General features: G+C 31.5%; 1 protein-coding gene across 13 annotated transcripts in view; it reads right to left on the reverse strand.

Annotated features, from left to right (window-relative positions):
- The window catches only part of LOC131522772 (1-phosphatidylinositol 4,5-bisphosphate phosphodiesterase beta-4), a 56,758-nt gene that overhangs the window by 28,246 nt on the left and 12,399 nt on the right, over positions 1 to 16,113 (reverse strand). For 12 of the 13 annotated variants that reach the window (XM_058748475.1, XM_058748474.1, XM_058748472.1 and 9 more), the window contains 12 exons: positions 15,858 to 15,966; positions 14,549 to 14,759; positions 13,253 to 13,346; positions 12,982 to 13,061; positions 12,015 to 12,099; positions 11,824 to 11,914; positions 11,482 to 11,577; positions 10,412 to 10,506; positions 8,997 to 9,141; positions 7,427 to 7,511; positions 4,973 to 5,097; positions 2,538 to 2,589 (listed from right to left, as the gene is read on the reverse strand). In XM_058748475.1, the coding sequence (XP_058604458.1) occupies positions 2,538 to 2,589; positions 4,973 to 5,097; positions 7,427 to 7,511; positions 8,997 to 9,141; positions 10,412 to 10,506; positions 11,482 to 11,577; positions 11,824 to 11,914; positions 12,015 to 12,099; positions 12,982 to 13,061; positions 13,253 to 13,346; positions 14,549 to 14,759; positions 15,858 to 15,966 (1,268 nt within the window). The remainder of the gene's footprint in view (positions 1 to 2,537; positions 2,590 to 4,972; positions 5,098 to 7,426; positions 7,512 to 8,996; positions 9,142 to 10,411; positions 10,507 to 11,481; positions 11,578 to 11,823; positions 11,915 to 12,014; positions 12,100 to 12,981; positions 13,062 to 13,252; positions 13,347 to 14,548; positions 14,760 to 15,857; positions 15,967 to 16,113) is intronic. The other variant, XM_058748473.1, reaches the window with a different exon arrangement.

Raw genomic sequence — 16,113 nt, forward strand, 5'->3', positions numbered from 1 at the left:
GAATGCAATGATGTGGAAGTTTCAAATTTCAATATTTTATTCAGAATACAACATAGATGACATATCAAATGTTTAAACTGAGAAAATGTATCATTTTAAGGGAAAAATAAGTTGATTTTAAATTTCATGGCATCAACACATCTCAAAAAAGTTGGGACAAGGCCATGTTTACCACTGTGTGGCATCCCCTCTTCTTTTTAATAACAGTCTGCAAACGTCTGGGGACTGAGGAGACAAGTTGCTCAAGTTTAGGAATAGGAATCTTGTCTAATACAGGCTTCTAGTTGCTCAACTGTCTTAGGTCTTCTTTGTCGCATCTTCCTCTTTATGATGTGCCAAATGTTTTCTATGGGTGAAAGATCTGGACTGCAGGCTGGCCATTTCAGTCCCCGGATCCTTCTTCTACGCAGCCATGATGTTGTAATTGATGCAGTATGTGGTCTGGCATTGTCATGTTGGAAAATGCAAGGCCTTCCCTGAAAGAGACGACGTCTGGATGGGAGCATATGTTGTTCTAGAACTTGGACATACCTTTCAGCATTGATGGTGCCTTTCCAGATGTGTAAGCTGCCCATGCCACACGCACTCATGCAACCCCATACCATCAGAGATGCAGGCTTCTGAACCGAGCGCTGATAACAACTTGGGTTGTCCTTGTCCTCTTTAGTCCGGATGACATGGCGTCCCAGCTTTCCAAAAAGAACTTCAAATTTTGATTCGTCTGACCACAGAACAGTTTTCCACTTTGCCACAGTCCATTTTAAATGAGCCTTGGCCCAGAGAAAACGCCTGCGCTTCTGGATCATATTTAGATATGGCTTCTTTTTTGACCTATAGAGTTTTAGCCGGCAACGGCGAATGGCACGGTGGATTGTGTTCACCGACAATGTTTTCTGGAAGTATTCCTGAGCCCATGTTGTGATTTCCATTACAGTAGCATTCCTGTATGTGATGCAGTGCCGTCTAAGGGCCCGAAGATCACGGGCATCCAGTATGGTTTTCCGGCCTTGACCCTTACGCACAGAGATTGTTCCAGATGTGATGTTTTATTAACAAGTTTCGGGAGGAGCACGCGCAGATAATTAACGCAGCCACTTCATCATCAGCAATCACACCATCTATCCAATCAGCTCAAGAGAGAACCCCTATAAATAATCAAAGCAGTCTTACCTCCATCAGTTCTAGTCTTTCAGCATCCCTCCACCACCCCGACTCCTCACCTTCAGCCTGTTCCTACCCCAGCATGGGGGAACGCTCTGGGTCCGGGCTAAATGCAGAGCTCGGACCCCTCTCTCCGTACAGGGGGAGTACCCTGGGCTCGGGGGTAAGTACCGAGCTCGGAGCCCTCTCCCTGGACAGCACACCAAATACGCATAAACCTTTACCCAGTTTATTATATGTAAGTGTGAACTCGTGAATCTCTGAATCTTTGGATGATATTATGCACTGTAGATGATGATAGCTTCAAACTCTTTGCAATATCCTTTCTGATATTGCTCCACTATTTTTCGCCGCAGCATTGGGGGAATTGATGATCCTCTTCCCATCTTGACTTCTGAGAGACACTGCCACTCTGAGAGGCTCTTTTTATACCCAATCATGCTGCCAATTGACCTAATAAGTTGCAAATTGGTCCTCCAGCTGTTCCTTATATGTACATTTAACTTTTCCGGCCTCTTATTGCTACCTGTCCCAACTTTTTTGGAATGTGTAGCTCTCATGAAATCCAAAATGAGCCAATGTTTGGCATGACATTTCAAAATGTCTCACTTTCAACATTTGATATGTTATCTATATTCTATTGTGAATAAAATATAAGTTTATGAGATTTGTAAATTATTGCATTCCTTTTTTATTCACAATTTGTACAGTGTCCCAACTTTTTTGGAATCGGGTTTGTATTTTAAAAACATTTATTTATCCAGTAATCACAAACCGTTGAAAAAAGGTCAAGGAAAAATCATTGAGATTCTTGGGAAATGCACCTTGCATATTAAATGAGTAACATGTTTTTCACAGAACAAGTTTCTGCAGGTGAAATATGGACGGTCGGTCAGATGCTGATGTGTTTTTGCAGTTTAGTTGCAGAGAAGAAGTAGTTTTGAAGAGAAGTTTTCCAGAAGCTCTGAAGTTCTGAAAGTATGTTTTGATGAAGGAAACTCTGATATCAGCTCTTAGAGGCTTTATGGAGCGATGATTTCTCTGTAAGTGAAACTCATGACGTATTGTCAAGTGATAATTGTGTCAAGAGTTTCTATTTCCTTTCTGAGCCGATGATGGTTCATTAGTGCAATAGCTGTCAAAACCCTGAGTGATAATGAATGGAACTCAGCTCAGCTCAGTATCCAGCTTGTCTAATGCACTCTATTTTTAATTTGATGTAAAACATTTTAAATTCCCCACAAATTTTTTCCCAGCACAGAAACTCTAATACTTCAAACACGATTAACAGCAAGCAAAAGTCATCATTTTCAGGCAAAACTCGAAGTTAGTTGAGTTTTTGTGATTTATAGCATAATTAGATGATTTAAACTTACCCGCATGAGCCGTTATATTCAAATTTCCCTTGGTTGAGCTGCATCGCCAAATCTACAGAAAACAACAGACTTAGTACAGTTTCAAACTAAATACACAGGACTAATTTTAGTATAAAGAAACTTGATTATAATTTATTAATTTGATACTTAGGGTTCAGTATTAAATGTCTGAAATTTTATTTGGTAATAAAATAATACAATATAATAAAATAATTCACTAATAAAAAATGAATCAATAAATTCAATAAAATAAACTTGGAAAATGAATGGAATAAATTAAAAATAAATCCACTTATAAAAAATAAATAAATAAATTCTGAAATTATTATACCGCATGCTTTTTTAATATTTGAATTAATTAATTTCTAGGATTTTTACATTTTTCATTTCAATTAGATTTCATTTAATAATAAATAGAACGATTAAATGTAATAAAATAAATGTAACAATCAATCCATAAACAAAAAATGAAATGAAAATCTAATCAAATAAATTGAAAATAAATCTATTATATTACCATGCTTTTAAAATAAATTTTAATAAATGAATTTCTATGATTTTGACATTTTAGTTTCATTTGCTGTAATAAAATAAATTTAATAAATTAAATTCACTAATAAAAAAAAAAAAAATGAAACTGCATTTTTGTAACATGGTAATATTATAGTAGTACCCTAAAGAACCATAGTAATACCATGGTAATCATTCCGTTCTGTACCACAGTACTGCCACAGCACACACAGGACTATTATGATTAAAGCTATAGGTCAGTGACGTCACACTGCTCAGGAATCTCCTCTGTGTCTGTTTTCTGATTTGTTCCTCTTTCAGACTCGTGTCGTCCTGACTGACACATCAAACTCTCTCCAGCAGACAGAGAGAGCAAAGCAAAGACAAACACAGCCTGTCAGAGTCTCCACATCATTCACAGCACACACAGCTCTTCAAAGTATGATTCTTCCTGTTCAATGTTTGAGCAGAATCACAGCAACAGGTGAATCAGATCGGCTGAGGAACAGACTTTACCACAAAATCAAGACAGAAATAACTATTATTGTCCATTTTGCTTAAAGACACAGCTCCCAAACCAAACCACTGGCCAATCAATTTCCATTACTGTGACCTCTTACATTTTAATGCTCTCACAGAGATAGTTAACATCATATTTATTATATACACTAACGTTCAAAAGAGATACTTCTTTTACTTAAGATTTTAATTTTGAATAAATGCTGTTCCACCTAAAAGACAAATAAACTAATAAAATGTAGTAAAATAAACGTAATAAAATAAATGCAATAATAAAGAAATGAAATGATGAAAATATATTAAACTAAAAATAAATTCACTAATAATAAAAAATAAAATAAAATAAAATAAAACTATATTTCATTACATTTTACATATACATTTTAATTAATGAATTTATGAAAATTTGACTATGATTTTGATATTTTTAGAGAGATTTGATAATATATAAAATCATGAAAAATAATTTAATAAATAAAATGATTTAATATATATATATATATATATATATATATATATATATACATATATATATATATATATATATATATATAACCATGCATTTTTAATTACATTTTAAAACATATTAAAATAAAAGTTATATTAAATGGCAATAATATTTCACAATATTACAGTTTTACCACATTTTTGATCAAATAAATGCAGGCAGGCTAAAGAACATTAAACATCTTACTGATCCCAAACTTTTGAATTGCAGTGTATATTTATTTATATTTGTTGTTTTTTTTGTTTGTTTTTTTGTTTTTCCATTTTCACAATACACAAAAATCCCTGACATTTCTAGGTTTTTCAAGGTCACCAACCCACTCCCAATTTTTAGACATGAATGCAAAAAAAAAATAAAATAAAATAATAATAATAACAATAAATGTCAATGAAACTTAATACATCATGGTATGTTTTTTGTACTGACATTAATGTATTCTTTAGTTTATAATAAAAAAAATAATAATTAAAAAATGACTGCATTACAGTACTGAGAATCACCAATGAGATTTAATTTGCTAATAAATAAAATAATTACATTGAATTAAAATTAAATTTAAAAAATATGAAATGTTACATGGTAATATCACACCATAGCATAATGCTACAAGATTAACAGTAAATATATTTTATTACAATAACGACAATTTGAGAGGAAACTGAATTTAATAGAAAATGCAATTATTATGAAAATGTGCAAATTGCAACATATTCTTGTGAGATCCCCCTATTAAACATGTTGTACAGTGTGTCAAAAATGTTCAGTAGGAAACTCAAGAAGTTGAACTGACTGATGCACAGATGGAGTCCAGTGATGCAGCGTGTGTGTGTGTGTGTGTGAGAGAGAGTGTGTGAGTGTGTACGTGTGTGTGTGTGTGTGTGTGTGTCGTTTGCATCACCTGGGGTCTGGAAGTTCAGCGCTACCATCTGGCAGCCGGCGTTCCAGAAGATCTGTGGCATGTAATTACTGGAGTCCACTCGGCCTCCTTTGGGGTAGATGCGACTCATCTGCCGTTTGTTGTAGCTGCGCATCTCATTCAAGGAAGCTAAAACGGAAAGGTTTCAGGGAGATCTGCACGCTTTAAACTCAGCTTTATCCTGGAAGGCATCCTCACGCTGCAGGTCTGCTGCTTCACACTACAAACGCACTTTGAAAGAGAGCAGAGATGTGACGGATCTCTCATTAGAAACTCCAGACCTCAGTCAGGCAGGCTTTTCTTCTCATGTGCCTCAGAAGATTTCATCTTAGTTAGAAGGAACCGGCACACACACACACACACGTTCGTTTTTGTGAAAAGTGGGGACATTCCATAGGCGTAATGGTTTTTATACTGTACTTACTGTATGTGCTATTGCCCTACACCTAAACCTACCCCTTACAGGAGACTGTGCATTTCAACTTTTCCCCCAAAAAAACTCATTCTGTGTGATTTATAAGCGTTTTGAAAAGTGGGGACATGGGTCAATGTCCTGAGAAGTCACCTTCACCTTGTAATACCGGTCATACCTTTGTCATTATACAAATCTATGTCCTGACTTTTCCCAAAAACGCGCACACACATACGCACACACTGTGACTTCATGCATCTGCTGGAAATCACTGAAACACCAGCTGATTAAAAGACACTGAGATCAAAAACAGCATTTCATCAAAAATTATTAACAAAGTAAGTTGGTGAGGATAAAAGATCCTGCAGCATTTGAACACTGAACACACAAGATTTATTCTTGTGCTCTTAAATGCAGTGAGAGTCAGTTTGATTCAAAGACATTTTGGGCCACTGTATTTACTCTAAAAATTCCATTAAAACATTAGATTTCAGTATATAAAAAGAAATAAAATAAATATGTGCATAGATTTTTCTATTTACTAATAAAAATAAATGATAAAAACTCAATAAATGTAATAAAGCATACATTCACAAATAAAAAATAAAATAAGAATAATTTAAAAAACATTAAAACATTAGGTTTCAGTATTAAATCAGTATTTGCTAATAAATATAAAATCTAAATAAGATAAAAACATTTTTTATTCACCAATAAAAATAAAATGTTATAAATTCTATAAATTTATAAGTAAAACTAAAAAGTACAAATCATTTTAAAAACATTAGGTTTTAGTATACAATGTCTGACATTTAATTTGCTAATAAATACAAATCTAACTTAAATAAAATAATTGTAATAAATATATGCATATAATTTTATATTCACTAATAAACAATTAAATTATAAAAATACATTTAAATTAGAAAATAAATCCACAAATAAAAAATAAAACAAAAATGATTTACAAAACATTAAAACACTATGTTTCATTATTAAATATCTGACATTTAATTTGCTAATAAATAAAAATCAAAACAGAATAAAATAAATGTAATATATATATGCATATATTTTTATAATCACTGATAAAACATTAAATCATAAAAAATAATGAATTTAATATAAAAATAAATAAATTCACAAATAAAATAAAACATAAAACATTAGTTTTCAGTATTAAATGTCTGGCATTTAATTTGCAAATAAAATAAAATGGAATGAAATAATAGTAAATATATGAATATATTCTTATATTTACTAATAAAAATAATTATGAACATTCAATACATTTAATAAATAAAAAATAAAGTTAAAAAAAAATAATGCTTTGCCACGTATTTTTTATTTTTTTTATTCCAAAGATGATATTTAATTTTCTAATAAATAAAAATTAATGTAATAAAGTAAATAAATTCACTAATTAAAAAAAAAAAAAAAAAAAAACTATGATATTACCTCTAGAGTTTATTCATATATTTTGTATACAGCAAAGAATAGAAGGCATTAAACTGTACTTGCAAAAAATAAATAAATACTGCAAACTGTATCCAACTATCCGTCTTATTTTTTGCACTCACACGCCCCCTGGGAACAGAGACGTAAACTACAGCTTTAACAGCAAAAAGTTAATAAAATATAACTAAAATTAAAGGTGCATCAAGTAACTTTTTCCAATTTAAATGGCTTTACATCTAAATAAATGTGTTTTAAATGACCATGCATGAGATGCTCACATGAGAAATTGTTTTATGCTACAAGGCATAACCGGTCACAAGGTCAGCTAAATACATTATCGCTGTTATATGGGACACTTTTAGTGCAGAATACATTATTAATAAGCCCCAGGCAGGCATTTCTACAATAGTTACCAAACAATTTTGCACGATGTTGCATTCTTATAGTCCAGGACCACTTTTATAAGATAAATACTTACATTTAAATAAGAACCATAAATTCAACATTTAGCTTTCGAGGGGCAGAAAGTGTGTGAGACATGAGTCAGCATGCAAAACAAAGGATACTTCACAAATTCAATGGCGTTTGTCCTTAAATATCCCAAACCGACAGACTCGTTGAAGGAAGACATGTTGTGATGGATATTTTTTTCTGTGGACAAACAGACAAGATGTGGACATCAGTCCTGAAACAGAGACGCGTTTGACTATGATATAAACCAGATTTGGTCTTGTAGAAGTATCTGTGTTCACCAGGGTTATTATTGTTCACTTAAAGTAAAACTATTAAAAACGGTTTTGTTGGCTGAAATAAAAAAAAAAAAAATAAATAAAAATGAAAAACTTATGTTATGAAAATATAGCACTAAAATTACTAACCCAAAATGAATAAAAACTAAAGGTGAAATAAAATATTTAAATAATAATAATAATAAACAACAACAAAAAAAACTTTACAAAAAAAATCTACTAAAATTATAACATTTTAAATATTAAAGACAAAAGCCCATAAGATTACTAAAAAATAAACTAAAATTAAAATCTAAAATAGTACTATTTTTTAAAAGACAAAAGTTCATATAATTACAAAAACTAAAATGAAAACTGAAAATAGTAAATAAAAAATTAAATGTTCAAAATCACATAATAAAAATGACAAAGATTAACAAAAAATTTTAATTAAACCAAAAAAAAAAAAAAACTAATTAAGACAAAAAGCACAAAACAAAATTAAAAAAGAAACAAAAATTCAAATAAAAACAGGAACTAGTAATATTAAAAAAGAAGAATATAATACAACGTCAAATCCATAAAAAATACTAAAATTACAACTAAATAAAACTAAAACTAATAAAAAGGACAGAAGTACATAATAAAATGACTAAAAAACTAAAATTAAAATTATAGTAATATAAAAAACAAATAGTGACAAAAGCACATAACAAAATTACTAAAAATGTAATTAAAATTAAAAATTAAAAAAATACACTAAATATAAATATATATATACAGGGTTTTTCCTGCATATAGAGAATTATGAGGCGGCCTCAAAACTCAGGCAGGCAGTCACGTGCAAGCATCACTGAATAGCGTCCATTAGAGCTTTTAGTTCATATTTGGAAAAATACTGATATTTTTATACAAGTTTACCTGATATTTCTTTACACAGAATCATAATTTCTATTAATTTCCCACTGATTTACGCGATCTGATGAGCATTAACTCAAATTACGCGAATATCTCTGCATGAATGAATGGTTTCGTTTACTACACACACACACACACACACTGAAGCACGCAAAGCTCGCGGTGATTTCAGCACCTACCGTTTCACTAAATGAGGACATAAATGCATGAACATCGCACTGCTCTGAGAGTCACTTCATGAGTATTATAACAAAAGTTATACACACACACACACACACACACACACATATATATATATATATATATATATATATATATATATATATATATATATATATATATATATATATAAACCAACTCAATTTTGCAAATATTCATAATTGAAAAGAATAATAAAAACTATAATACTACAGAAATAATACTGGTGTTCACATACGTTTGTTTCAGCATGTTTCAGGCATAAATATTGTCTTTTTAGTGCAAAATGTACCTTCGGCTTCATCAAAGCTGGTGAACTTGACGGCCTGGGCGTAGTTGACGATATTGGACAGATACGGGTGGATGTTAGTAGTGGCCGCCACATATGTGTACGACTGAATCAGTGCTTGTTCATCAGCCACATTCGTTTCACCAGTCTGTGAAAAAAAATAGCAGTGAAACCATTACAATAATACAAATATTAAGGAACTGTGCTGTGATTGCCCAAGCAGATCTCACCAGCTCAAAAGTGTTTGTTCAAATCTCTAACCCCGAGTTTGCTTTGCTAACAAGCTCCAGTTCTCAACACAGTTACAGCACTACAGCGTTTCTTTATGCACGGCGATGACAGCGAGTGTCTGCGAGATTCCCGTCATCAGAAGGAAAAAGACAGTAATGGGTAAATCTGGCAGAAATATAAAAGCTTCTTCAGCCCATTATCATGATAAAAGGCTTCGAGTGAAGTCTGAGTTAATTCATGACACTCCTCAACAAATAACAAAAACTCATCATTGTCTCCATTTCTCCTCTGCTCTTTGAAGAAGAAAAAAACTGTCAGAAGTTACTTCAATAAAGCAAAGCGGGGCCCGTTTTAAAAATGCATTTCAAATATAGAAATGATAACTTCTTTAAAAGATAAAAGTGTGCTTTAAAAGCACACAACTTAATTTCTTTTTTTTTTTAAACTAAAACCATAAAAATATTTTTGTAACCTAAAAATAAAATAAAATATATAAAAATATACAGAAAATATAAAATGAGAGTCGACAACAATTCTAAATTTCATTTAGATTAATATAAAAAAATGACTAAAAATAACATTTCTAAAAACTATATAAACATAACTAATAAAAATGACAGAATGCAAGAAAATGACTAACTCTTTAAACTTACAATTAAAAATGTAAAAATAAAAATATTCAACATTGTAATACAAATTTTAATTATTTATAAAAAGTGAATGTATGTAAAAAAAAAAAAAAATTCAAAATATTAATTAACTATAATGGTATAAAAGGTGATGATATAATAACATGGATAAATCAGCATAAAAGCAAATATATGCAGTGGAAGCCACTTTTAAGATACTTTTATTGTTGTCTTTGTAACTAAAAATATTTAATCTCAAAAGAAATATTAATAAAGGTTATATAAAATACTTATAAAAAAGGTTATACTAAAAAAGTATATCAATCATAGTAAAATACCACTGATAAAAGCACCATAAATGCTTCAATATAGACTATAGCGTACGGTATGTGCTTTTATTATAATATAAACTGTCACAGCATGTAGAAGTGCTGCATTAATAATCTTCTTTTTCCACAGAAACAAACAGCAGACTTGTCTGGAGCGACATGAGTCTAAGTTGTAAGTGAATTTTGATTTCTGGCTGTAATGGAGATTATGTAAGGATGCTGTAAGGACCTTTCTGGGTCGGAGCGTCTCTTCCTCACGATTCTCTTCCTCAGTGATCAGACATCCGTGAATCCGCTCGGGATGAGCTTCGTTCAGAAGCTCTGCTACAGATTAAAACATACATCTCATTACTGGGAAAAAAAAAAAGACTGAATGTGAAACTAATGCAATACTTTAAAATACAGTATAGAAACAATACACAAGACGATATATGATTAAAAACAGGATTTCTCTCGGCCATTATGCAAAGGTTAGCTAATCATCTTGGAAATCATTTGCATACAGCAGCACTCAGCAGCAAAATGATCCTGTTCAACTGAGACTGTTATTTTAATATTATACATACTATTGCAATTATATATTTTTTTTAGATTTTTAGTTATCATTTTAGGTGAATTTATTTTTAATTTTAGTAATTATTTTGCTGTGTTTTTGTATTTTGTATTTTTTTTCTGTATTTTATTTCAGTTATAGTATTTTTTTTTTTTTTTTCTGTTATTTTAATTTTAGTTTACGTTTGGCCATTTTTATGTGCTTTTGTTTTTATTAATATTTCTATTTAGCTTTATTTCAGTTTTGGTTTGAGTAATTTTAGTACTCAAACTTATTTGAATTCAGTTAGGTAAATTTTTTAATTTTAAAGAAAGTTTTTTTAAAATGAGTTTTTAATGTAATGTGTTTTATTTCCGCTTTATTTCAATTAACAGAAATTATTATTATTATTTTTTTTTAAATAGTTTCAGTTAATGACAACAACACAGGTTTGTGAGAGACTGGAAAATGACCATGAATATATAGATTATGATAAATGTGTAGAATATGGTGCTTTTACAGCCTGTAACTGGAAGCATTTTAATAGTTTCATGCATAAAGCATTAATGTAAACAGATTATGGGAATGCATTAATTGAAAAATGAATAGCCTGAATGCAATGTACGACGCTTTGGATAAAGCCATCTTTTGTTCTTAGTATGCAAGGAAACAGATTAGACCTCTAGTTTTAAATACGGTGCAAAAATGTATTGCAACCAAGCAAATAATTAACAAATGTGCTTTGCATCTAAACGACTCTTGCTCACCGGTGGACGTCTCCTCCTCATTCTCATCTTCAGACATGTTCGTGGAAATGCTCGGCTCTCCGGCCTCCATGTGCTTCCTGAAGTGCTCCAGCTGTTCTGTTTAATATACATTACTTTCAGTGAGTTTTAGGACCTTGAGAATTACGCATCTTGACATACTAACAATGAAACTACTTCCCAAACAAAAATATTTACCATAGTTAATTCCAAAATACCACAGTGACCAGAATATCATACATATCAGACCAGAACATGAGGATGTGATATTAATTAATTAATTATTTTTTTTGCATCTGGTAGAAATGACTGTGATAAAGATTTGAAAGGGGTTTATTTCACTACTTTTTTCAACTTCAGGTTTTAATCTTCTGTTCTTGATGAGGATTTTTCCTTTGAGGTCATTTGGAGACGGCAGCGGAGATCCGGCCTCCATCTGAGACAGAAAGAAAGAAAAACTTTAGCTAATAATCATGTTATGGGGTTCTGAATAAACACACAATATAAATACAGGTTTAATGTGTAATTAAACACACCGGGAAATCATCTAACGGCTGTTTCAGGAGCAAATCTCCAAAAATGTCCTCACAGTAGCGTGCCAGTTTATACTGCTGATGTTTCCTGAGAGAAACACAACACAGGTGAAATCATATTGTTCATTTCTTTCATAATTATTACAGGATTAGATCACACAAACATGAAAATTAGCTGAAAATGTGTTCACAATCAGGCCATCCAAGATGTAGTTGAGTTTGTTTCTTCATCAGATTTGGGGCAATGTAGCATTGCATCACTTGCTCACCAATGGATGCTTTGCAGTGAATGGGTGCCGTCAGAATAAAAGTCCAAACAGCTGATAAAAACATCACAATAATCCACACCACTCCAGTCCATCAGTTAACATCTTGAAAAGACAAAAGCTGAAACAAATCCATCATTAAGACGTTAAAATATGAGTCCATAATCCATATAAATTCCCATATAATTCCTCCAGTAAAAAGTGGTCTGGTCTGAATCAGGAGAGAAATCTGCACAGATCAAGCACTGTTTACAAGACAAAACAGTCCAAAACAGATCTAAACAAATATGTGTGGATTTTGATGTGAGAGACAACAGGAGATGGACTTTTTCACTGGAGGAAGCGTTATTATGGATTATGGGCTCAGATTTTAGCAACAGTTTGAAGTTAAAAGCATTTTAATGATGGATTTGTTTCAGCTTTTGTCTTCTCAAGATGTTAACTGATGGACTGGAGTGGTGTGGATTATTGTGATGTTTTTATCAGCTGTTTGGACTTTCATTCTGACGGCACCCATTCACTGCAGAGGATCCACTGCTGAGACACTGATGCAATTCTACATTTCTCCAAATCTGATGAAGAAACAAACTCATCTACATCCCGGATGGCCTGAGGATGAGTAAATTTTAATCATTTAAATTATTAAAATTATTTATTCATCTAGTTTGTGACATATTAACAAGGATAACTAAGCACATACGTACGTGCAGTGGTTTTCGAAGGACAGAATCACTGGATACACTGATGTTAGGAAGGCCGTTTCTTTAATTCCCTGAATGACGTCCTGCATATAACATACTGTAAATGTTTTTCAGGCTAGGGTATTAATACAAATACATTTAATTGACTAGTTAAAGCTCCAGAGAAAATCGCAGAAGATTCTTTTGCAGCATTTACTGAAAATTTTTTTTTTTGAAAAAAAAAAAAATATTGATTCTGAATGCACACACTGAAGGTTTCTGTGTTTGTGTTCACCTTGAAGAGGACGTCTGTGCACATGGCCTTGCCGTGGGTGATTATGGGTTCCTGATCTTCGCCTTTTCCATCCCAGCAGTCCAACTCAACACACCTGCAAGTAAAACCATACGCCATGTCCTGACACTTTCAACAAAACAAACTCAAAATGGCAGATGCTGAAAAAAACAAAACAAAACAAAAACACTCTTTATACATTACACAACAACAGCCTACAGTAAGATGCAAAATTGCAAAGCTTTTTTTCATTTCTTTTTTCAAGATATCTTTATTTCAAGTGCATTGGCAGCACAGTATTCTTTTTAGTTAGAATTTTTAGCAGATGGCAACATTTAATAATATTGGTAACACTTTACGATAGCGGCAACTGATAAGGCATTCACATATTTTTTTGCTGATTAATAGACATATAATCACATTTGACAATTGAATCAAAGTTGATGTATTTCTCATGATTTAAAAAGTGCATCAACAAATGATGTCAATGCAATAATGCTTGTTTTAAAGAATTATATGAAATTTAAGTGTTACTCATTTAAAAATACCCCCAAATAAATAAATATGGTAACACTTTATAGTATCTGCAGGTTAACTGATAAAGTATTTTAAAATAATATATACTGTTTTCCATATTAATAGATGTACAATCACATTTGAAAATCAAATACTAGAATCATTCATATTAACACCAAAAACATGAATTAAAGGAACGGTTCACCCAAAAATTAAAATCTGCTGAAAATGTTCTCACCCTCAGGCCATCCAAGATGTAGATGTCTTTTAATTTTATAGTATATATTTACTTGTTTTTCATGAATGCATTTTACAACAATACAAAGAGCAATGTGTAACATTTTACCAGATTTAGTCCTACACATTCACTTTCATTTATTCCCCGCTAAATAATGTTGTTTCACTAAATGATTAGATTTTATAAAATTATTGAGTGAACCATGATTTTTCTAGAGTAACTTTTGCTGCTGAATTATCCACTAACCTAGTTTATAATAGTATTTTTGTCATAGATTATGATTGTATATTTTTCATTTGTTATTTTTCATTAAAATGAAGTTGTCTATATTTAGTAGATTGTGTTTAACACACAAAAGAGTGACGATCAGATCAACACAGAGAAGTATAGAAATTCTACATTGATTTAAAAAAAAAAAAACTGTGCTGGTATCGGATCGGATCGGTATCGGCAGATACTCAGAATTTTCGGGATCAGATTAGTTCTGAAAAAACGGTATCGTTGCATCCCTAGCTATCAGGCTGATATTCTGCATCTGCTCGTACCTGCAGCCGGTCAGAAGCACCTGTCTGTACATCTCCACTGACGACTTCCCTCCAAACTGTCTGCCGGTCAGGTAGGTGTTGTGAGACGAGTTGATGAAGTAGTGAGACAGCGGATGATCCATCTCCTGATAAACCTCCAGCCGGTCCAGAAACACAGGAGCGTTTTCATCAGACATCAGATACCGGCAGAACCCGTCACACGACATCAGACCTGCACAAAGCAGTCCATCCATTCATTACTCACGCATTTATTAATGAGATGTTCAAGACAGTCCTTTAATTCATCTAAATCTGTCAGTTGAAATGAACAATAGTTACTGTACTTCTACACTAGGTGGCATTCCAAGATTACAAAACTGTATTTACATTATAAGATATGAATGTGACTAAGGCATGAACAATGCAAACAAACTATGAATAAGCATTTAAATCAAAACAGTAAAACTAGACAACATAAGAGAATAAAATAAACCCAACAGGTTGGTCTGCATATAATTAAACAACTGCTTGTCATATAAATAAATAATTAAATAAATGAAGATTATATTTTGATTTGAGACCAAGTTATTTTACTATGTGAAAAGATGCTGTAGGAAAATGTTTGAACGTGGAACAACGGTCAATTATACAGCATATTACATATTTCCTTTTGCTTATATATATATATATATATATAATTTTGTGTATATATATAAAATCCCAAATTCACACACACACACACACACACACACACACACACACACACACACATACATATATATATATATATATATAAAATCCCAAATTCACACACACACACATACATATATATATATATATATATATGTGTGTGTGTGTGTGTGTGTGAATTTGGGATTTTATATATATATATATATATACACAAAATTATATATATATATATATATATATATATATATATATATATATATAAGCAAAAGGAAATATGTAATATGCTGTATAATTGACCGTTGTTCCAATGCTCAAACATTTTCCTACAGCATCTTATATATATATATATATATATATATATATATATATATATATATATATATATATATATATATATATATATATATATAAATATTAATTTTCTATTTTTATAGGCAAAAAATATGAAAATGTATGTATTTTATATGTTTTTTATACAGAAATTTAGTTGACTGCAAAATCCTGGCACTGACCAATCACAATCAAGTATTGAGAGGTGGGTAATAATGGGTAATAAATAAGAGAAATAAAAGACAAAAAGACATTAGACACCATTCAAAGAATAACTAGTCACATATAACCACAGTAACGTGTCACACACCTTTCCTCTTCAGTTTGTCATCAGGTTCATATCGCTGGATGATTTGGAAAGCACATTTAGAGTCGAAGAATGGGAAGAGTATTTCATTCAGACGCGGATCTCTCTGATTCTGCGCAAGAGAACAAAACCTGCAGGTTACGTTAACTAGGTCAAGGAATCTGAGTAATTTGTTAAAAGCATCTTTGTTTAATAAACACACGCAGAAAGTTAAACAAAAGGAACGGCTTGCTTTAAATTAAGCTGCTTCTTTGAAGAA

Source organism: Onychostoma macrolepis, chromosome 17 (assembly GCF_012432095.1).
Source record: "Onychostoma macrolepis isolate SWU-2019 chromosome 17, ASM1243209v1, whole genome shotgun sequence".
NCBI lineage: Eukaryota > Metazoa > Chordata > Actinopteri > Cypriniformes > Cyprinidae > Onychostoma > Onychostoma macrolepis.